The sequence below is a fragment of the Kogia breviceps genome, chromosome 8 (assembly GCF_026419965.1).
Source record: "Kogia breviceps isolate mKogBre1 chromosome 8, mKogBre1 haplotype 1, whole genome shotgun sequence".
Taxonomy (NCBI): Eukaryota; Metazoa; Chordata; class Mammalia; order Artiodactyla; family Physeteridae; genus Kogia; species Kogia breviceps.
Window position 1 is genome coordinate 57147823 of NC_081317.1, and position 24501 is coordinate 57172323.

The 24501-nt window shown below is 38.5% G+C and overlaps 1 protein-coding gene across 18 annotated transcripts in view; it reads left to right on the forward strand.

Moving 5' to 3' along the window:
• BNC2 (basonuclin zinc finger protein 2) overlaps positions 1-24501 on the forward strand; it is a 423886-nt gene that overhangs the window by 263100 nt on the left and 136285 nt on the right. For 17 of the 18 annotated variants that reach the window (XM_059071134.2, XM_067041456.1, XM_067041447.1 and 14 more), the window contains one exon: positions 7876-7978. In XM_059071134.2, coding sequence (XP_058927117.1) covers positions 7876-7978 — 103 coding nt within the window. Of the gene's footprint in view, positions 1-7875; positions 7979-24501 lie in introns of those variants that run through there. The other variant, XM_067041455.1, reaches the window with a different exon arrangement.

The following is a 24501-nucleotide window of genomic DNA, read 5'->3' on the forward strand; positions in this document are numbered from 1 at the left end:
GTTCATGTATCATACACTCTACCCATTTAAAGTGTACAATTCAATGGATTTTAATATATTCACAGTTATACACAACCATCATCACAGTCATTTCTGGAACATTTTCGTCACCTCAAAAGGAAACCACTAACTACTCCCTATCTTTACAGATTTCTGTGTTCTGCACATTTCATATGAATAGACTTATATAATTTAGGATCTCTTGTGTCTGGCTTCTTCTACTCAGCATAATGTTTTCAAGGTTCATCCATAATGTAGTAATATCAAGTGTTCATTCCTTTTTATTAGCCAGATAATATTCCACTATGTAAATATACCATACTTTGTTTATCCATTTGCCAGGTGATGGGGTGCGGTAGAGAATTACACCTTTTAAGAGAAAATTAAAATGAGGTTTTAAGTCTTCTGATTTTTAGCAGTAACTGATGTTTAAAGGACACCTTTTCACAGTGAATCTCTTTCAGGTATTTTGTATGTGCTTATTGTGAAGATAATATTTCCTTGGTCAGTAATGTTGTTCTTACGATGTCTTGTTGGCGTCTGGCCACTTTGAATTGCCCAGCTTTCTGTCTTGACCTTGTTGTCCACTGTTTATATCAGTGGCATCTGGATCTCGTAGAGAGTCTGGACTGACCATGTCTTTTCAAATCTTCTGACTCAGCCGCAAGATCTGATTGATGAAAAGACATCAAGAAACTTCAGAGCACATAAGTACAACAAAATGATCACTTTTATCAGGTTGCTATTTCTTCATATGACATTAAAAAACAATTAGAGACATTTTAAGGAACCTTTTATAGAAAGTTTAATACATTTTTCGATTTCTAATTTATCTTACCACAAACTAAGATATATACTTTTGCTGGCCCATTGTGTGAATTTTTAAGGGGTTTGGTTAAGCAGACAATAATTTCATTGCTTCTCATTTGCTGCTGTTACTATTACGAGTAGTGGCATTTACATTGCAGTATAAAACTCTGTGAGCCCTTTACTTTTACTCTACACTCTATAATCACTGATAATCACTTCTTGTGAATTCTGTGAACATTGTCCAAACTCAGATCTGTACATTTCCTTGCATAAATACAGAAAACATACCCACCTTACTGCAACTATAGGTTTATATTAATAGTGTCAGAATTAGAGAAGACTTTTTAGGTTGTTATAAAACTTCGTTGTAGGATATTTAAAACCAGGGGTCTCAGTGTCCTATGTCTATCCAACTCACATCTTTTTGTCTTTTGATACGTGATTGTAAAACCCGGCAGCACAACAGGTGGATATGGATATTCCTTTCCTTTCGGACTGTATGTGTTTTGTAGTCACGTAAAAGCAAATTTCTCTTGTAGTTGTCTAGTAAGCTCAGAAGTTATCCACCATGCCAAAAAAATTTTTTTCTTTGTTCAAGTTGCATCATGACTTAGGCAAATTTAAGACACTGTTCTTCTACAAAGGCAATATCATATAGATTTTCAAAGTCTTAGCTAAAACTCAGAGTACTTCTTTTGGAAGTTGTTGCTTTTGCATTAGTTTTATGGATCAGCCATGTGAAAATGGAAGAGGAAAAACTGTCCTGAAATTTATACAGGGAGCTGTTTCCTTACTAAATAAATCACCATTCCTATCATGTGAGTTCTTGAGAATCTCTGTGGCAATGCTTGAAGTACGATCTTAGGTACTTTATACACAAGATGTATAAATGTGTGTGTCAGTCCATCTTTTTTTGGTCACATATAAGATTACTCTCTTCATAATGCTTAGTAGCTGTTACTTTGTAATTACTGCAGTGTATTCTGAGACAATTCTAGAAGAATTAGTTTCCAGATTCATTATGGATAATTTTCCAGATTTTTTTAAAGACAGAAGTCTTTGAAGGACAGTTTTCCTACCTAATAAAAAAAAGGTTTATTTGACCTTTGGCACCATACATACCTTTCCTTCTGGGACCCGTATGTACAGAGATGAATAACATATGCAGAGATGAATTAATACTAGTTAATTATAACATGGACTACTTTGGATCTTCTTGGAAGTTTGGCTGAGTTCACCTATTTATCACACCTACATGTGATTTCCAAAGTAGAAAATTCATTTTATTAAGAAATTTGTTCTTGTTAAAAAATAAGAAAGGCAAACCTTGTCACTGATAACCATTATAACAGATTAATTTGTACACCTCGATTGTACCACCTAAGTTTCTGGAAGAAACTGGTGGGACAGATGGATGCTATATTAATGATTGGATTTTTCAGTAATTCAGTTTTAGTGTAGGTCATGTTCTTAACTCTTAAACATTTTTAAATGATTCAAGTAGAATTTCATAATCCAAGTTGTAAATCTTGGTATCCTCCCCAGAAATGAATAAGGAGAAAGCGGATTTAAGAAGGATTTTTAGTTATATATGGGATATTTGGCCAGGTTAATGAACACTTGAGGGGATCTCCTGGCAAATAGTTTTCTTTGTGTGGAAAAGACAAAACCCAGAACTGAAATTAGTCTTATTTTGGGGGGTTTTGGGAAGGGAGGTTCTCTTTCTATGATTGTTCCTTCAGAACATGTCTTATGTTTCTATATGCCCCATGGCCTTATTTTGCCTTTTGTTGTTTTGTATTAATAGGTAACTTCTGTAAGTGTTCCCAAAGAAGGAACAGCTAACAGGAGATGTATTAATTAGCCTTGTGTATAGTTCTTTTGTGATATACGCTAAATATTAGCTAAAGCCGCAATCTGTGCTTTTCTGAGAAATATCATTTGTTGAGAAGATTGATGTTCAGTTCACATTAACTTGCAGAGTTCAAGCCAGCTACGAGTATAATGAAGCTTAAAGACTTCAGTTTTAGTGATAACAGAATCTGTTATTTGAATAGGGCTTTGGTACTCATCCAGAATACTAGCAAATGCACTCTTACTTAATATTCAAATATAAGTGTTACTGACTGAACCTTGATTAAATATTTTTATACTAAATTGGTCTACTTTATGAATTCTAGATATACTTTTGAACATGAATATTCATAATTTACTGGTTTTAACTGTACCTCTTCTTTTTCTATAGGTAATGGAAATAAACTGATTAGTAATTGGGAAATCCACCCTATCATTTAGGAGATGTGTAACACCTAAATAAACATTTTTGAGCCCCAGTATTAAAACAGAAATAATAATCCCTGTCGTGCCCAATTTATAGGATTATAGTATGAAGAATATGGAGTCATATATGTCAAAGTATTCATTTATTCATTAAGACCAAATATGTGTTAAGCATTTTACAAGGTGTTGGAAAAAATACATTGGGAAGAATCATAAGGGAAAAAAAATTCAAATGTAATATGTGGAAAGTTTCTTGAGGTCATAAATGTTTTCCATCTTTTGACCTTTTGCTATCACTAGACACAGTGCCACATGCTTTATATTCATTATTTCATTTGAGTCTTTTGACACTGTTGTGATGTTATTGTTACCATCATTTTACAGATGGGAAAGAGGCTCGGAAGGCTCATGCATTCTTTAAGTGCCTTTTAAGCACCTATTATTTGCCATTATATTTACACTGTAAGCCCAACAATATGTCACTCTGCCTTCAAGGAGCTTAAATTCTACAGGGGAAGACAGACTTTAATCAAATAGTCACACAGATATAGGTGTATGTGTGTGTGTGTGTGTGTGTGTGTGTGTGTGTATATATATATATAAAATGAATAAGTATAGATAAATATAATATTTACAACTGTGATAAGTGCTGTGACAGAAAGATTCCCTTGGGGGCAGCTGCCCTGGGGAATGGAAGTAGTATTTGAGTATTTGAGTTGAAAGCTTGAAAGATGAGCAGGAGTTAACAGTACACAGTGTGGAGGTGGATGGTGGGCTCTGCCCCATGGCTGCCTGTGAGTGGATGGAGAGCTCACACAGATCTGGAATCTGATTCCTGTGACTTCAGGGCAAGGTCCTGAATTAGCTCCATCTCAGTTTCCTCCTTTGTGAAATAAAGGGAATAATAGTACTGACCTCGTGGTATTTTCTGAGGGAAGCTAATGTTTGTAAAATGTTAAGCACAGTATCTGGAAAATGGCAAATATCCAGTAAATCTACCTATTATTGATAATAGGTAATAGTTTACTGTTGTAGATAAATGTTTAAATCCTCCCTTTGGTAGAAGAAAAGACAAAGGCATAAAGAGGGAGAAATGATGAGTCCCAAACCTGTTCAAGGGCTTCCTTCTGTTCTTAGGGTCTCTCCTCTCAACCCACTGCCCATGAGCTCTGACTGTCAAATCCTTGAGCCCAGGGACTCTGCCATCCGTTTCTGCCACCTAACACAGTACTGGGCTCCACAGTGATGGGCTTTGCATAGTGATGATATTTGAAGCTGTAGGAGGGGATGAAATTGCCAAATTAAAGAACGAAGAGCCTGGCCGTGGGAAACACCTGTATTTATTTACAGTGGAGAGAGAGTAAGAAGCTGCTGCCAATACACTAGGATAGTTGGTCTCTACAGCCCAGGAATGAAGGAGAGTTAGTGCCTTAAGTTGCCTCGGGGTCTAGGAGAACAAGGAGGCTAGAAAAGGGAACCAGATGTGATGAGAACGTTCCTCTTGGAGACAGCAGTTTCAGGACTGTGTGGGGCAGAATCCAGATTGCACAGTTAAAATGTAGGTGGAAGCAGTGGGTGGTGGGTGCATGGATTTTTCTTTCAAGAAATCTATGGCAAAGCTAAGCAGAGGAATCATTACTTTAAATAAGTTGCAGGCTTAAGAAACTTTGTTCTTGTTCTTGGGGTGTTGGAAAAGCTTATCCTACTGAAATGGAGGAAAGAGTTTCAGGCACTCACTGAAGTGGGGTCCTGGAGGGGTGGAGGGGTTGCTAGCCTGAGTTGGCCAGACCTGCATAAGGGTCCTGCATCTATAGGTGGGAATATCCTGATCAAATTGTCTGCTCTTTTCCTGGTGTCCCCTTTCTGTCACCTCGTTATCACCGCTGAATTTTCTGTAGTCATAAATGCCCGGCAGTGGGTGGGAAGCACTCATATACTAGCTACGTGAAGAAATGGATGTGCTCACCAAAATGAAAGCTTCACCATCTCTGCTCTTCCCAGCTCTCTCCTTGTAAAGTGTGTACGTTTTTGAGGCTTAACTGGCTTTGATAGTTCTATGATAATTTATTTTTTTGAAGTGTGGGTGAGTTGGCAAGTGATCACATTGGTTCTGTTTTGTTGTGAATAAATAGTATGTCAAACTTTTATGCCGTTTCAAAAATGTTACTTAGAATAAAACTTCCTTTGAAGCCACAATAGTCTCATACTCAAAATATTTATTTAGACCATACTGTTTAAATATATATAATTCCCTTAAGGAACAATTGTAGTCTATATAAATCTGAATTGAAAACAAATAGACCTTCTGGAAGTCATAGAAATACAAAATGGATATTCCAGTGCTCAAGTGTTTATATACAAAAGGAGCTGAGGTGTTCCAATGTTTGTATGTTTAGGTACAAAAAGGGTAAAATTATGAAAAAGGAAAAGGATGATGATCTGAAAAGTTTAATTCCCAAATGTGCCAGATGTATAAAGTTATTTAGGAAGAGAAAAATATTTGAATCATAAACTAGTTCTCAGTAAATGAATGAATAGTTCAATCAGTAAATAAATAAATACACATAAAATAAAGCAAATCTACAGTCTCTTAATTTGTTTTGTCCTGAATATAGCTATAATTAAAATCGACAAAAGTATGTTTTAAACACAATGTAAAGTGAGGCTATTTTTGTTAAATAACTGTCAAATCAAAATGATCAAATTAATGATTTAAAATATGTATGTTTTTTGTGCTGGAGTTAACATGTAGTCCTTGAGAGATAGTCATTGTTAGTTTTGATCATTCCTTAGTTTGGTAAAGCAGAGGCGACTTTTTTTCCTTAGTGTTTATGAAAGATTCTGTTATCGCACTTCAGATTATATAAATATTTTAATGTCAACGTGGTTGCTGCATCTGAATTTATAATTGGATAGTTTGTAAGGTGCCCTGTTTTTAGTAGAAACACTGCCTTCTAAATTGTAGTTGTTTTGTTTTGTATTACCATAGTACAATCAAATTGTGAGTTCATTAATAACACCCCATTTAAAGAAGCTCTAACCTGGAATGTTCTGACGTATTGCTCAATCAGGTAAACTCTTGAAGTTGACACAAGAAATTTGGGGAGAAACATTTCCCCTTCTAACTTTCAACTACATATATTATTCTTGCGTAGTCAGCATTTCCTTTGGTGCCCCCTGTTTCTTACTACTATTTCCTTTAATCACTAATACATACAGCAAAGTTTTACAACCTCCTTATATGTAATTGGACTATTGACATTGGAAGAAAGGCCCTGAAATATCAGGCAGATGACACACCTGAGTGATTTTCTTGCAGTAATAGAGGAGCAAACTAGGGTTGGAGGTGAAGCAAGAGAGGAGTCTAGGCAAGGACTCTATTGGAAACTGAATAGGGACCTATAGATTTGATGTTCATTAACAAAAGAGAAGTATTTTAAACTCGCCTGATCTAAAGCATGGGGAGCAGTCAAAGTCCGTTCAGTCTTACTCTCTGTAAATGGAGTTTGTCCCAACCCTGTTAACAATGTCTAAAATACTGTCTGTTACAAATGAGACAGTTTATATAAAAATCCAGCTGGTTCAGGAATATGGGCGTCTGGAGCTGTGTGAGAGTAGCTTTCAGGCCCAGTACTGCAGTTTCAGGTAGCCCTGTACCTCTCCCCCACCCCAGCCTCCAAATCAGTAATTATTGATTGCATCTACAGCTGTAGAGAGGTCTTTTCCTGGCAGTTCAGGTAGTTACAGTAGATGGTTAATCTGTGAATGATCGGACTAAATCCCTTCTGTCTTCAGAACTGCCACGCAAGTTAGAGCGAAATGTATGAGATACATTTATTAACCGTAGTCTAGGAGCATAGGTCAGCTTTAGCACCGTTCCTAAGCATAGGTTCTTAATCTATCAAAAGTTACACTTCATTAATGCTAATTTTCTATGGATTCACTGTATAATGTAAACCGGGGAGATGAGTTTTTAAAGTGCTTGTAAAGAAATGAAAGGTTTTTGAGTGTGTCTTTCAGTTTTCTAAGATATAGATGAGTTGTTCCAAGTATCAAATGTTCACGTAAATGTCTTTTCCTGTTCTACATCTGATCTAAAAACAAATGTAAACTTAATCTATCACCATTAAAAAAAATGGGGGTTGTTTTGCATTTTTCAAAATAGGAGTGAAAGTGGACTTGATATATCAAGGTGGGAACAGACAAGGAATTGGGAAGTGACAAATGATGCCAGAAATATGCCAGGTCTTATTGGGCCAACAGGAATGTCTCTCAAAATGTGTCTGAAAGATTAATAAAGCATTTAAACGAAACACTGCAGAAGAAAAGTAATATTCTAATAATATTACTTGTATATCATGTTTTACTTGGAACAACATTTCGTTTGAACATTATTGTATGAGAGTGTATATTTTTTGCACTGTTGCCAGGTGGATGAACTTAAAATGTGCCTATTTGGTAGCAGCAATGTTTTTTTCTCTTTCGGGTCCCTGGTGTTTCAGATCCAGCATCTTGTAGAGTATGTAATCCTTTACTCTTATACTACTCGGTCTATGCTTCTAATTTAAAGCTCACCTATGAATGGCATGAAACATTGTATTCGTGAATCAGTGTTGTTTTCTAATATGTTTTGGTAAGAGATTTTGATGGTTTCAAAATTTATTTTTAAAACTCTCCAGGCCCCTAAAGCCATTAAAAATGGGAAGTGGGTGTTATTATTAAAATGGTGAAGAAATATGGTACCTTTGAACAGATGCTGATCTTTTTTCCTCCTCTCCTTTGCAGGCCATCCGCTGCACACTAGTGAACTGCACGTGTGAATGTTTCCAGCCGGGGAAGATTAACCTGAGGACTTGTGATCAGTGTAAACATGGCTGGGTGGCACATGGTGAGGAAAATCTGGACTTTTCTTCCAGTTCTTGTTATGTTCGTGTGAGCGTGCCTTAATTTTTTTTTTTTTTAGAGCCGTCACTGGCCTGGAGAAGAGAGGGGTCAGCTGTGCTCCAAGTGTTAGTTCCCGTGCAGCCTGCAGCTCCCAAATTGCATATTCTCAGCTCCAAGAAGTAGGGCCAGGCGGGCAGCTCTCAGCAGCAGGCCGAGATGTTTATAGGACAGTTGGGTTCTGAGTGAACATAGCAGCAGCCAGCAAGCACCAGGCCCGATGGAAACTCAAACATACCACAGTTGGCCTTTCAGGGCCTGGACCTCAGAGGGAAGCTGGCAAGTCCTCTTTGCTTGAGGAGAACTCCTCCATGACTACTCAGCCTTGTCATCTGCGTTCGGGGCACAGTTTATCCTCCCAGATGTTAAATTTTGTATGGTCTAAGGTGCGTGAGAGAGTGAACGGGAACATTATTTGGCTGGTATCTGAAAAAAAAAAAAATCCGTAAATAACGCCTTTCAGCGTGCCCGGGGATTGGAGGAGGCTGGCCTTGGTGGAGGGTGAGCTCTGCATAGGTGTGTGTTCGGGGCGAGGGTGACCGGGGGCCGAGGCGGGAAGGGTGGAGGCTCTTTGCCAGATGCACAGAGCTGTCCCATCCGTGGGCCTTGACCGAGCATTTAACGTGTTCTTCTGTCTGGTTTATGTTTTTTACGTTGAGGCAAAAGGAGACTTGCAAATAAGCAGAGGCTTTACATTAGTTTTCTTCACTTCCTAGACTGTATAATTTTAAAAGATAGGTAATGTTTATAGAAGAAATCCTGGCTTGAGATTTTTTTTGACAGCCTGGGGGAGTGGCTCCTAAGTGGACATATTCTTCATTCCCAAGCAGTGCCAAATATCCAGTGGGTTGTATTTTTATAAATGTCATGTTATTCTAGCAAGATCTGAGGGAATGACACCGGGCCATGCCTTGAGATGCATTTAATTTATCATGTATCTTGCTTGTTGGGGCAAGTATGTTGGTGTTATGGGGCCATTTCAGCCCTGTTTCTGTGAGGGAGAGAGAAGAGGTATATCGAGTAGTATGGGGGGAGCACACTGGAAGGGCGTGTGCCTGGCACACAGAGCCACAATCCTCCAGTGCCTCCAGGGATGGAACTTGTTCCTGCTTTATTAACAAGGCCAAAATCTGTAACAACTCTCAGTCCAGGTTTGAACAACACTTGAGCTGCTGTTGCTTTTGTGGTCTATGCAGGTGACTACGTTCGATGATTTCTTCTCCCTTCCTACATTAGTTTGCTAGGGCTGCCATGACAAAGTGCCACCGACTGGGCGGCTTAAACATCAGAAATGTATTTTCTCATGGTTCTGAAGGGCCAGAAGTCCCATATCAGGGTGGTTTCATTCTGAGGCCTCTCTTACTGGCTTGCAGATGGCTGCCCTCTCGCTGTGTCCTCACATGATCTTTGCTCTGTGAGGCACACCCCTGGTGTCTCTGTGCACCCAGATTCCTCGTCTTATAAGGACAAAGGCCCTCTCTCCAAATACAGTCACATTCTGAAGGACTGGGGAATGAAGGCTTCAACAGATGAATTTTGGGGGGAACACAATTCAGTTTATAACACTTCCCAGGTATCCTTCCTTCTCTCAGTAAGTATTGGCTCTGCCAGATAATAGCTTATGTCCCCAGCCCATCAAGGATCCTGGAGGCAGTGCGGGGTCAACTTCTGGCTCTACAACTTTGATGACATGTCGCTCAGCACCTCTGCATCTGAGGTTTCTTATCTGTAATAGAGGGTTAATGACATCTACCTTGTAAGATTATTGTGAGCATTGACGATAAACTATATGAAGTCTTTAAAATAAATTATACATGTTAAAAGCAACAAACTGGACAACACATGAGCAGTAAGGGGGGTGGGGAGGATCCAGTCATTAAACAAAGGACTTTTCATTCATTCCCTCTCATTTTTTCCAAAGCCATCTTGTGTTACCATCATCTGTCTACTGTGGTAGCCTTGTGAGTATAAAAGTTTACTGTGTCACCAGTTTATTTTATCTAACTTCCACGTGCATATTACATTAGTAGTGTAATGGGGGGAAAAAGCAATATTTCTTCCTTCTTGAACAACATAAATTATCCCCGGCTAGTGGTGGTTTCTAAGATTTTCTGAGGGATGTGGTTTTTTCCCCAAACTTGAATAAGGTATTTCTGTTACATCAGACTCGGCTTTTCCTACCGTGTCATTAGAAATTCTGTGTTTCTGGTATATTAATTGCGAAGTTTCTCAGATCTAACTTTTTCTCACCACTACTATCACCTTGACCACTTTTCCCCCACAAGAGCGACATATCTGTAGACAACTCAAAATATGTACACACCGATACACAGATCTCACTCTTCCCCATTCAGTAGGACAAATATGACAGTGAGGGTCTGGCTCCTAGCTTTTGAGTTAGCAGTGGGATGAGAGCACCCACTCTTTTTGCCCTTAGCATTTCAACTAATTGCTTCACTCTCTCCCCCTGCACAGAAAACCCTGAAGTCATGTCCCCAGTTATTTCTGCTCAGAGGTGAGATACAGCAGTCTTCCTGGCTGCCTTACTCAGTACAGTATCCTATGTGTGGGACAAGGAGAAAGTGACTTGTTTTTTCTACTGTGTGATTTTTCTGTGCAAGTAGATGGAACAGCAATCAGTAAGACTACCAAAATACATCTCATGGAATCATTTCATCATAGCCCTGAACACACTCTATGTGTAATTGTACCATAAAAAATTAATATTTGCTGTTAAAAATAACTAAATGCCAAAATCAGGGGTTCTCTACAGAAAGATGAATTTTTAGAAATCTGTTGACCTCTTTTGAATTAATGTCTTACTATATCTTTGTTATCAGCATCTTCAGTTTCTTCATAAGATGTAGGATTTCATGGGTTATTATATATTTATTCATACACACAAGTCTCACACAGTCACTTCATAGCCTTATAGATTGCTTCTTAAATCTGCTTGAATTGTTGACATTAGTTGCTTTACAAAAATCTTAAGATGTTTTAAAAAGTGAAAAGGAGTAATTAATTTGTCATACTGTAACACCTGAATTTTGCAGTTACTCACTGGGCCGTGGTGCTGTTCACAAATTACTTCCTTGAAATCTTAGCACCATTGAGATAAAGGAGGGGGGAACCCAAAAATGACTCCTTGATTACCAGTAGGTATTTCCCACTGAATTAATAAAGGATTTCCTGCTCTTTTTCCCCATTAAGGAATTTCAGCTCTTGCACTTTGAAAGCAGGGCTTTATTGAATTTAACATTATTTAAAACAAGCTCTTTGGGGATATAGGATGTCCATACCAACAGTGTATAATAACCTTGAGTTTCTAATTTTGTCATATTTCACAGTCTTCAGTTAAAGGACTCCAACATGCTGCCACTTAATTCACTTAACAACTGTATTTTTTTCCTTCCTCTGTTTGCATTGTCTTTTTTATACTTTTCCTTCATTTGCCTAAAATTATCAGAGTGAGTCTTGAAAACATTAAAGAAAACCCACATTTCCTGCAAGTTTAATTTTTCTTGGTTCAACATTGCCAGAATAAGGTATCAGTGTAAGAGCAGTTTCTTTACTGGTGACATAAATGTTTGTGTCAGTAGAAATTCAGTAGGTGGCATTTTGACCCTTTCCCACCATACTAGGGTAGTAATTCTACTGTTCACTGAATTGAAGCTTCAGCCATAGATTTTACATAGCCTTACAAATTAGCAAATCTTACTAGTATACTGAGTTGTGGGCAAGGAGGGGTGGGAGGCAGGGTACTTTGTAGCTACTCATTCTCCTCTGAGGAACCTGCTTCCAGTGAGAAGTATAACTAATCAGACTCTCTTGCCTTTGTGATAAGCTGGAGGTGGGGTGTAAAGGGCGAGGGCTACTGTACTAAACCATCTTTATTATTTGTTGTTTGCAAATTAGTTTTAATGTCTATAGTCTAGATGATGACTTTATTTCTAAACCAATAAGATGAATAAAGTAGTACAAGTGTTAAAAAGTAAACTATATTCTAAATGATTTTCAGAAACATTTAATGATAATCCAGGACAACTGGAAAATTACTGTTTAAAAAAAAAACATGATGGGATATATTTGATTTGATAAAAAAAAAAGGTGGGCAGATTTTAGAAAGGTAATTTATTTTTTTCCTTGGCTAGCTCAGTAATTTTTACTTCTGATGAAGCCCACTTGTTAAAACTCCTTTAAAAAAAAAAAATCCATAGTTTCTTGGGATGTCCAGTAAGCATTTGTCAAGGATAGAGGCTTGATGAATAAAAAATATATTACATAGGTTAATGAACCCCACGGTAGCTTTCTTGGTGCAAATTATTTTCTTTATAGAATACTTTGACTTTAAATACTTTAATTATTTACTCAGCAAGCCAGCTGTTTTCCTGCCAGTGTTCAAACTATTCAGATTTTTTAAATGTAAAATGAGCAGGCTTGGCTTGTCATCTGGGTCATCAATGAAGAGATATTTATTAAACATACATCGTATGTAAAGTATTGTACCAGCTATGCTTTGGTTCTTCAGTTCTGTGCCACAGAAAATGGTGAGCAGTATAAAGTTAATTTAGTGTCATCTACCAACCAGCTTTATGGTTTAATGTACTGTAAGACTTAATATTCATATAATCCATTAATTTCAAGTCTTTCTTTTTTGTAATTCACTGGAAGTAATTTTTCTCTTTTTTCTCGGCATCATTGAATTTGAATTCCCAGCTCTTTACTTTGCTTGATATGTCCTATCAGAGCAGGGGTATTTATAGAGACAGTCACCTGAATAGAAAATATAGGACATCCCATTAAATTTGAATTTCAGGTAAACAGTGAATAATTTTCTAGTATAAACATGTACTTTGGAAATTTAGCTGAGTAGGCCTGTGTTTTTATGTGCTAAATCTGGCAAGCTTATACCTAAAAGAAAACCCTAGTTAGGCTTAATTTGCATAATTAAGTCCTAAATCAGGGCCATCGGTTCTGAGCATTCTATAATCAAAAACCTTTTGATTATGTCCATCCTACATTTAGAATCACGAGATCGCAGTATTCTGTTTACAGATTCCTGAGATTTGTTGGCTACTCGTTACTTAGTAAGGATTTAAGCAGGGTGGATCAAAACCAGTAATTTTTCATTTTGTCCCATGAAAAGTCACATGTCTTCATTTTTTGTCCCAGGCTGTGCTCTTCTTATGAATTGTCTAAACATCTGTGAAAGTAGTTTATCCCCAACTGGTAGTTCTGTAATATTCTCCCTGACAAGTCCAAGAGCCAGTGTAACTAAGTATACGCTTTCCTTTTCCATCCTCTTTTCTTTGCTAGTCTTCTCCTCTTCCCAACCCCAATAGAAGTCTTTTATCAAAAGCAATAAAGCGTGGCATTTCTCTGACATCATGCTCATTCTGAGTAACACAGCAGCATTTTCTATATGATCATTTGTAAATTTGTCAAGCGTAAGAGAGGAGGGTGAATAAAACAGAGCATCCTCTGACAAAGGAAAATAATGGTCACAGATATTAACCCGCAAGAAAGCTCTGCCTCCCTCTTACCGACCTGGAGACTGTCCCAGCAAGAGTGAATTTTGCTTTGGGAGAGAATTGTTGCAGAGGGGTATTTAGGATTAGATGAAAAAATGTAGGAAAGGTCCTAGCTGGAAACCTCAGCACAGGGAAATAAATGCAGGCTTGGACGTGACAGAGTAAGAACCTGATCCTTCGGGAAGAGGTAGGTGGCCGTGCTCCTAGGGCTTTGCTTAGAAACACGAGGATAGAAACCCCACAGTTCTCTTCCCCTGGTGCACTGGTTTGGGAAAGGTGGGAGTTAATGGAGTATCTGCTTAAAAGAATGTGTCTTTCTAGAAGACTTAGTTCTTCCCCGTGGTGACACTGAAACCTGACTTGCCTAACTGCAGAATTTTCTTTTAGTCAGGGAAACCAACTTCTAGCTGCCTCCTGGCTCTGGGAGTGGGGCGGGGGGTGCGGGAAGGTCCTGCTCTCTCCATGGACGAAGTCCTTGAACATCTCTCCACTTATTTTTATTTTAGAGAGCAAACACAAGGCCACTATCCTGCCTGGCACGAGAGCCTTCTTTGCCTGACCTGAGGGCACCGTGCCCTCTTCTGTTTCTCTCCCTTACTCCCTGATCACAGCTGATAAGCTTGAAAGGGAGGACATCCTCACAAATGTGACGGTTTGCTGCTTCATTCATGGCATTAACTATATTCTTATTGTGTCCCTGAGCTGCTTGTTTTGATTTGTTTCTCAGTCTGCCCACCTTTGGGACAGTGCTTTGAACTCCCTAAATTTTTTTTTTTTTTTTTAATCACCACACAAACAGTGCTTCCCCTTCAAAGTCCTGGGCTCTCTGCCTGTTAGCTCCTCAGATGTTGTTTTCTAGCTCCATCTTGTTCAGATGGAAACATACGGTGGATCTGGTAAATCCTGGCCTCTAAAGTGTACAGTGCCCGTCCCCTGCTAAGGACTTTCTAGGGAGGATCTTGAGATTGAAACCTACAGAGCTGGAGCCCCAGGGTCTGAAGAAGCTTAAGGTACACACATGGGAGGCGTGAGAGAAAAGGAGGTAAAAGTGCAGCTCTGTGTAGGTTCACATCCTGCCTCTACCACCTGCCATCAGTACAACCTTGGCGAGGTTACATAACCTCTGTATTCTCATCTGTGAAATGTGGATAATGATAGTGCCTAGTTTGCAGGGTTCTTTCTGGCATTAAATGAGATAATCTACTTAATAAGTGTTAGTTGTTATTTCTAAATTCTTACAGAAGTAAATCTTCAACCTTGAGAACATGACAGACATTTTATTGTGGTTGAAATGGTTAAAAGTTGGGTGTGTTGGGCTTCCCTGGTGGCGCAGTGGTTGAGAATCCGCCTGCCGATGCAGGGGACGCGGGTTCGTGCCCCGGTCCGGGAAGATCCCACATGCCGCGGAGCGGCTGGGCCCGTGAGCCATGGCCACTGAGCCTGCGCGTCCGGAGCCTGTGCTCCGCAGCGGGAGAGGCCACAACAGTGAGAGGCCCGCGTACTGAAAACAAAACAAAACAAAACAAAAAAAAGTTGGGTGTGTTCAGGCCAGTGGTCGAATCCCATCTCAGTCTCTAGTTAGTTAGCCCCAGTTCTTTTATCTGTAAGCTCAAATAATAATAGGAATGTACCTGAATAGCACAGTGAAGTTTTGAGGAGGATTAAATGAAGAAGTGTACTGAATATTAATTATACTCTCTAGAGCCTCATGAATTTCTTCAGTGCCCAGAGCTGGAGTGAGGTCACCAGTTCCTTTGGCTGTGAGACCAGCTGTTCCTAGGTTGATCTTGTTTTCCCCAGCAAATCCAGTTTAGCTTCATACCTTCCATCTCCCCTAAAATGTCATGTGAGCCCATATTTGAATAGAAGTCCAAAACGTTTTTTTTCCCCAAAAGTCACATTTTAAGAAGTGCACATCAGTTGAGATGAATTGTAGGATTGCTTATCTGTTGAAAATCCAAAACCCAGAAGTAAACGAATTTTAGACAGGATGAAGGCTACTTTTGCCTCTTTTCACACCTGTATTCTTGCATGTGAAGTGCTTTGATGGGCTAACCACTTTATCATTTTATTGTACTTTATTACATCATAAATTTTTATATCTTGCTAACGATCCTAGAGGAAGCTTAATTGTTTATAGGAACATCTTAGTTAACTGGAGTTCACCAGGTTAAGCAGAACACAAATTGGAGGGGTTATAAATGAAACATACTCAGCTCCTCTCATTTTACTCAGGATTCTCTGTTCAGTTAATGGGGAGATGCTGCTGGGTCATAAGGACCCAGGATGCCTCAGCAGTACTCTCAACCATTCTTCCTCCTATTGTGTCATAGTGATGACTTCTTCTAAGTGTGGGTCCCCCCATACCCCCCTCCACCCCTAACCCCCACATTTGAAGAGTAAAATCGCTGGATGAGATGAATGTGGTATTTCAGAGAAATTCTGACTTGTATTCTGGGAGGCATAAAACGTTGTCTGTGCAACTCATTCCTTACCAGGTGTTGCCTTCTGGGAGGGTAGAAGTTTGTAACTCTTTCAGAAGCTTGAGTTAATCTGTTATGAGTGAGCAGATAGCCAAAGCGTTGTATAGGAAATATTTAAAGGAGTTACTGCCACAACTGTATAGACTTGTAAGCAATATCTGTTAAGGGTCCCAGTAGTAAGGTCCCTCTCTCCTTGGAGCTGTTCCTTGATACACAGGGAAATCCCTCCTTTGGCCTCTAGGTCTCCCAGCCTGGTTGTATGGTCAGGTGATCCTACAAAAGCAAGTGCAAACCCATTTAATTGAAAGGACAGCCTTGCTGGGCCTTAAGTTCAATTGGCCACAGAATGCAAAGGCAACTGTAAACCTGGCTTTCCAAAAAGGAAGCCACCATTTTGGATCTGAGCACTTGAGATGTGGTTAGTTCCAACTGAGATAAGTTGTAAGTGTAAGATGTACACTGAAATTTAGAAATGTAATCTTAAAAAAAAAAAAAAGAATGTAAAATAGCTCATTGAGAATCGTTTTTATATTGTCTACATATTGGTAAAATTTTTTATGTATTGGGTTAGATAAAATATATTTTTAAAAATTAGTTTCGGGCTTCCCTGGTGGCACAGTGGTTGAGAGTCCACCTGCCAATGCAGGGGACGCCGGTTCGTGCCCTGGTCTGGGAGGATCCCACGTGCCACGGAGCGGCTGAGCCCGTGAGCCGTGGCCGCTGAGCCTGCGCGTCCGGAGCCTGTGCTCTGCAACGGGAGAGGCCACAACGAGAGGCCCTCATACCGCAAAAAAAAAAAAAAAAAAAAAAGTTTCATTGTTCATTTTTTGCTTTTGAAATGACATTAAAGAAATTTAAAATTATGTATGTGACTTGAATTATATTTCTATTAGGCATGGCTGTTCTAGGTCCTCAGTGTGAGATAAATGTATTTGGAGGACCGAAGCTTAGGTTAAACTGGTTTGCTGGTAGAGTAGTTAAAACTGGTGTGAGAATCCTAGAATCCCAAATTCTGGCTCCTGTCCTTCCTTCACTCAGTCCTTCGTGCTTTCAAAACTGCTACGCTATTGATCATGTCTGCTCTTTCCTCTGCCCTGGTCATCAGGGAAGCTGGACCTGTTCGCCCCCAGGAGCAATTAAGTATTACCTTCTGTATACTCTCAGAATACTTCACTGAGACCAGAAGGGTAGTTTATGTAATGCTGATCCCTCCACTAGCTTAGGACCTCAGGAAAAGCACTTCTTCATCTCAGGGTGCTGATACCCATTGTAGCATCTCCCACCTGAGAGAGCACGTGGAACAAAAGCTTATGGGAACCTTCTACGTGTATCTAAAAGTCTCTGATTCCTAATTGCCAAGTTTCTTTTCCAGCAGCCTCTTCCCATTTTAAGTAGTAAGCATAGCCTTCAACCCCCCTGCCTTTAGTCGTGTTTCTGCATTTCTCTTTTTCAGCCCTCACTCTTTTTTCATCTCTGCTGTTTCACCCTGTGTCTTTGGACAACAAAACAAGTGAAAGGTAGGTGGAAGGTTTTAATAGCCTAACCAACCAAGAAGTAAATTTTAGAGAAGTTAAATTTGTTTGATCATTAACAGATGTTGGCATTTTTGTTTTATTCAGAAGATGTGGTCTTGAGTGAAGTATTTTTCACTTCTATTTAGTAGTTCTTCAGTACTCCTTTGCCTGCAAAAATCTGAGGGTAAGAAATTCCGCCCTCCCCCCTTTTGGCTATTCATGTTTTCCACTATCAGTAAAAATTTAAAAACAAATCAACCTCTCACATAAAAGAAAACACCTGTTTGGCATGGAGAAATTGGCCAGGGAGGTCTTTTTCCTGACAGGCCAAAAGCGACCATCACAGGGCCCCTTATTTAAAAAAAAAAAAAAAAAAAAAAGTCATTTTTTTTCTTTATTTCATGTGAGCATTGGCAGAAACTCTGACAAGCAGTTCTTCATATTTTATTATGTTCTTGTCTGCAGAATCTCTGTCAGGCAAAAACCTTGTCAGCGGAAAACCTGTCGTAGGATCAGAGGAGACAAAAACAGGTGTCACATAGGCAGTCAAAACTGAAGGAAAAAAGAGATTAGGCTAAAGAGAGAGAGGCAGACAATTACATTAATGCCATTGCTTTTATCTTATAGATGTGTGTTATTATCTCGGGGTGCTGAGTGCGCAATTGCCTCAAAGAAAAGTAGACAGGAGACAAGGGGAAACTTGATAGTTATTAGCTGAAGAGGCAGTGTGTCAAAGCTGGATGGGGTTCAAAGTTTTGCAAAGGAAAAAAACTGCAGGCAGCCAGCAACGGCTGTGTGGTTCTGCTTTCGGCTACATAAACCTAGTAGCAATCTAACATTTCGACTTGGAAACAGATCATAGAGAGAAAAATTAATGAAAGATCTCATTTGGAGGTTTGGGGGGTAGCATTTATCCCATAGACCATGCAACTGAATCATAATAGTTTCTCTCATAAAATCTTGCCTCAGTGTGAGACACGAAGACAGGCATTTGTCAGTTCAGCTATGTTGTTTGGATGTGTTTAAAACACCTATTATCAACACACTTTTAATTTAAAAAAACTATTAAGAAACGCTTTTACTAAGTGTGAACATCTGTACGTGCAAGCTGTAAATTAGGAGATCACATATGTGTGCCTCAGTCAGAGACTAAATGAACTTGGCAAGTGTTTTCTATTACTGGTTTTTAAGTACAGTAAAATATCTACAGGAACAATTGCTACATTTTAGAATTTGGATTTTTGTGTGTGTGTGCCTGTTGGTCCTGATTAATAGAACTTGTCTTCTAATCAGAAATTAGGGTAATTATCATTATCAAATTGGGTAACCAGGATTCACAGAGCTAACCAGTATCTGCCCCCTCTTTGTTCACATAATTTCAGGAGACTTCGTTTCTCAAAGTTTGAGCTTTATGAAATATTTTTGATGGTATATATTAGTTTCATTTTGGAAGTGGCTTAAACTCCGAAAGCTGTTTAGCCTTATTGATAGCTTTTAGGTGTCAAACAACCAACTAGCAGAGAATGGGATGGTAACTTTAAGGCTTTCCTCTCTGCTCAATTGTACATCGATCATATTAATGGAAAAATCGGCAAGCGTTGCTTTAGTCCCTAACATTTTCTGATCATGCATTTAAAAATTGGTTAGTTTAGACTTTTCCTGAGACTGCCTTCTTAGCCCTTTTTTTATGAGCAAATCTTTATATAGAGGTCTTTTATCCCACCAGTCATAGATGCAAAGCAGTTTGATACTTGATATATGCATTAAGCAAATCTAGCAATCCAGAAGAAAACATGCATCAGTGTCAAAAGTATGTGTGATAGCCCAGAGTTTTAAGGGATTACAGTGGGAGAAAAAAGATTGATTATAGATTTAGAATGAGATTTCAGGCTGACTTACTGGGAAAGGGAAGGAAAAATACTTGTGACACAAAGGTGACGTTCATTTAAAAAAAAGAAAAAAAAAAAGACCGAATATAATCATTTCTTTCTTTTAGGTATTTCCTACCAGGTGCTGGCTTTTTGTATCACTGCTCTCTCTGAGTTTTGAAATACTTCTTCACTACATGTGAAAGAGTTTAAAGCACATGTTCTATCAAAAATAAATATGCCTTGCATTTATAACGTTTCCATAGTGAAATTCTGATACAAATATACGCTACTTAAAGAAAATTAAGTCTTTAAGGTTAATAAATTGGGAGTAGGGTGATTATTCTCTTACAGAAGAATTCATTTTCTGTTTGTTGAATAAAAGGATTCACATGTTCCGTTCAAGTAGCAAATTTCAGTAGTTACTTTTAAAGGAGATATATTTTGTAGTCAGTGTACATTTAATTCATTGATCTGTGAATTATATAAAACAAGGTTTGTGTAGTCAACTTTCAGCTCACCTTGGTGACTAGAGATTGGATAGAACAGCAGCAGGAATAATAATAATCCCCAAACCTGGTTTCAGCAAGTAGATTCAGTTAGTCAATCTCTTCCTAGACTTACTGTCAAGTTTGCAGATTGCATTTGCTTTCCCCTTACCACCTTCTGATGGAGATGCATATGAGGAGAGCCATGCCCCCAAAAGTGGGCCGTAGAAGGAAAAGGAAGGAGGAAGAGAAGTAAAACCAAGGATCTGTTCAATCTCCTTGCCAGGAGAAGAGTGAGCTCCTGAATAACCCAGTGTTGACAGTCTACTTTTACGTGTGCCTCCGTCAGACTTTAATGATTTCCAAAGTCTGTTGTGAGGACTTTATTATGTATAAGGCCACAGGGGGGAAATGCCAGTCAGTTTGAAATATTACCTAGATAGTCTCAAGTGGAGCTCAAATTCTACCCTGGACTAATTGTCGGTGTTGTGTGTGCATATCCATACACACTCAAAGCTGCATGTCAGCCAGGGAACAATTACAATCCATAAGACATTGGGAGCTCATTGGAGCTCCTTCTGTCACCCTTTCCTCCCTACAGTGTAGGATCGCATTCCTAATGGACCATAAGAGTATTCATATACTTATCCCTTGTGTATTAAGGCGCAAGAAAAAAATCAGGCACCATTCACATAAGGCATATATATAAGATATAGTAACGTAATCAGGGTTCTTGGAGGCTTGGCAGAGGTGGTGGTGGTGGTGTTGTCATTGCTGTTTTTTGTTTTTTTTTTTTTTTTGACTTAAAAACACTGACACACTATTTGTTCAAGAAGAAAAATAAGCCCATCACACAGAAGGGCTGACAGATTTTATCACCAGGCTTGGGGATCAACTCTTTCAGCTACATATCATTCCTTTTCTTCTTTCCTTAAAAAAAAATTCTAAAAGCAAGCCGTCTCTCTCTTTGGTATTAAATATCCTAATTAATTCAGCCTTGACAGTTCCAGTTAGAAAGTTATGACCTAAATGGAACATGAGTTATTTTGTATTTAATTTGCTCCCAATTACACAGTTCTCTCCCCCCCAAAAATAGTGAATAAAATGTGCAGATCTAAATATGACTTCAAGTCGTAAGAACTTTTTCTCTTAGTAACAATCATGGTCCACCTTCCTGATCGATCTCCTAAATTCACTAAAAAGTTTTTAATATGTCATCATTGCCATTTATTAATGTTCTCCCCCAGTGCTACGGCTTTTGTTGGGAACTAGCTTACAACCTATGGGTGGGTTAAGGCTTTGCCCTGCACCCTGATGCTCTTGCCTAGTAAGAGAGCTGAGTCTTATAATGGGAAAGGATTGATGTTATAATGATTCCAAAGGGCCCCTTTATGATGAAATTCTAAATATGAAAATCCCATTAAACCTGTGGAAGTTCATGGGCTAGCTACCTTGAAATGACATATCATTATACTGGGTATAGTGTGCATATTATAAAGTGTGGTGTAATTGGAAATTATTGGTCATATTAGCAAGAATGAAGAGCCACCCACCCTTATAAATTCAGAGGTTATGGTCTGGGTACTTGAAGTAGGAAAGGGAACAATATTCTGATTATAAGTAATCAAAACTTAAAAATCTGCCCCCAGAAATTGCCCTAATAAAATTCTGTCACTAACAACTGTTTTTATTCGACTCTTAAAGTAATCATGGAAAGAATTCCATAAAACAACATTTAAAGACACATCGAAATGTTAACGTCTTAGAAATTAAAATAGCATTCTAGGACTCACAGCTCCTAAAAGCTGACCACCTGATGCTATTATAATTTGGAATCCTAAGGGGAGTTGGGGCAAGAGACTGTGGTTCTCGAAACAATTAGCTTTGCAATTTAAGTCTCACTTGGCTTTCTCCCAAAATGAAAGAAGAAGGCTTCTTTAATTTTTTTTAATTTCTAAAATTGCTTCAAATTAGCATTTAAAAATTTAAATATATCCAGGACAGGACTGGAAATTAGTGAAGTAAAAGCCTTCCTTTTAGACCGTTTTCATACAAATTTTTAATTGTTTTACTCTGCGAAGTAGGTGGCTTTGAAAAATCATTCCATCTGGCTCACTTTTTATTTTATTGAATGGCTATAAGCTTCACACCGCCATGCCTGAACAGCTATTCGATGGAATCCACTGGACATCAGGGCCTGAAGTATTTGAGCGTATTCCTGTGAAAACCACCTAAGTCACTTGAATTTGGCTTTTAAAGAAAGTTATGTTTAAAAAAAGTTGTGGAAAACTAAGAACTATAAACTGTCACTGAGAGCCAATTTTCTAGGATCGGTGAAAAGCACTTTTATACTCCTACATTAAGAAAAAAATGTATCTGAATATGGTCTTATTTCTGTGACCTTCACAGAAAATATTGGAAGTGAAGTCTGTAGAATTACAGGTTTACATTTATTTTAATTTATTTGAAGGTTTGGGGAGTAAGTCCTGTTATTAAAAATCGAAATTAAAAAATAGTTATTCACATTTCATTTAATAGATGCAAGTTCTTTTATAACCGCCCCTCACACACTGCTAGTATTATTTTATACATTTGAAAACTGAATTTTATAAAGGACATTACTTTGTTCTTTAAGTTAGCAACGTAGTTAAAAGTATATATTACTTCACATTTATTCCATATTTTGCATTACATTTTATACTTATTTTACATTTACGTTGCACACTTACATTAATGAACCACAGAAATTCCGGCTGATGTCCTTATGGTGATTCTGTTCTTGACAGAAATGAGTTTTCTTCACACTGATTTGTGTGTCTTTTTTGGGTCTTGTGGCTTAGCCACCACTTTCCTTTGAAAAACTATAGATCCTATCAAAGTGTTTATTGAAATTATATCCAGGCCTCAATTTCTCCTTTGTTTTTTTTTTTTTTTTTTTTTTTTGCAGTATGCGGGCCTCTCACTGCTGTGGCCTCTCCCGTTGCGGAGCACAGGCTCCGGACGCGCAGGCCTAGCGGCCATGGCTCACGGGCTTACTTGCTCCGCGGCATGTGGGATCTTCCCGGACCAGGGCACGAACCCGTGTCCCCTGCATCGGCAGGCGGATTCTTAACCACTGCGCCACCAGGGAAGCCTCTCCTTTGTTTTATAGCCTGAAAATTACCAGTTTAGACTTTTGTTTCTGGCATTGTAAAGAAATCCAGGTAAATTATGTCCCCTCAGTAACCTAATTCACAGTTTAAGAAGCGCTTATTGTATGAATTTTTTTTCTTTTTCTAACTAGTATCCATATTGTACAGTTAAACCCTTTTCTTTTTCCCAGTAAAATTCTGCATACTAAAAAAGAGGTTAATTTATCTGTTTGCTTTTTTTCTTTTCCTCCAGACCTTTCACAAAAGAAAAATAATCTTTTCTTTGTAGATGCTCTTCTTACCTTATTGTGTTGACTGTTCTCTGACCCCTTTCCAAAGTCTATACACTTGTCCCTTGGTATCCAAGGGATTTGGTTCCAGGACCCGCACGGATATAAAAATCCATGGATGCTCAAGTCTCTTATATAAAAACGCTTGTAGTATTTGCATATAATCTATGCATACCCTCCAAAATCCACCATATACATTCATCATCTCTAGATTACTTATAATACCTAATACAATGTAAATGCTATGTAAGTAGTTGTAAACATAATGTAAATACTATGTAAGTAGTTGTAGAACATGGCAAATTCAAGTTTTGCTTTTTTGGAACTTTATGGAATTTTTTGTTTGTGAATATTTTCCATCCATGGTTGGTTGAGTCCGTGGGTCAGTACCCATGGATATGGAGGAGGAATGGCTCTACTATACCTTTTCCTATAGGTAGGAGACCATAGATCTAGCATATGGATCACAAACTTAGTGATCTGTACTATGATTCTCATAATGTCTATTCATCATGATGTGGTCTCTGCACCCTGGTATTAAGCTTGTTTTCTTTAATACCACTAGATCTCATACTGCTTTTACCTAGAAATCCATTGGATGCCCCCAAATAATGCTTGAAGTAGTAGGAAAGGGAATAAATTATGCAACTTTAGTTAATTTCTGCTCAGCTAGCAGCCCCATCTCACTTCCTAAACTGCTGTAATTACCTACCCCCACTGTTCTCTAGAGTGTAAAGAGCAAAGGGGAGGGCTGAGAATGAGACGTGAGTGAAATTAAGAATTGGGTGGCACAGTGGAATTGAATCCTATCTTTGCACACTAGCTGTGTTCATCCACTCAACAATATGAGGGCTGAATACCCTTGATTGATTTTGTTTCAGATATGGTTGCTGAAGCTCTTATGATAAAATAGGCACAGAAGCGACCCAGTAAATGGGCAACATATAGTTGGTATGTGCATGATTGGCTCACTTTAAGTGCTATCATTGTTGAGACAGTTTGCTCTTAGATGAGGGGACCTCTCCAAGTTGTATAGAAAAGGAAAACAGAACTTGTATGGAAGCTGAAAGAAAAGAGTAGTTAAAAAGGTAAAGAAAGAGGAAAGGCCCTTAATGAACAGCACTGAAAAATTGAAAATTTGAAAAATGTAGCTCAGCAGGTGGAA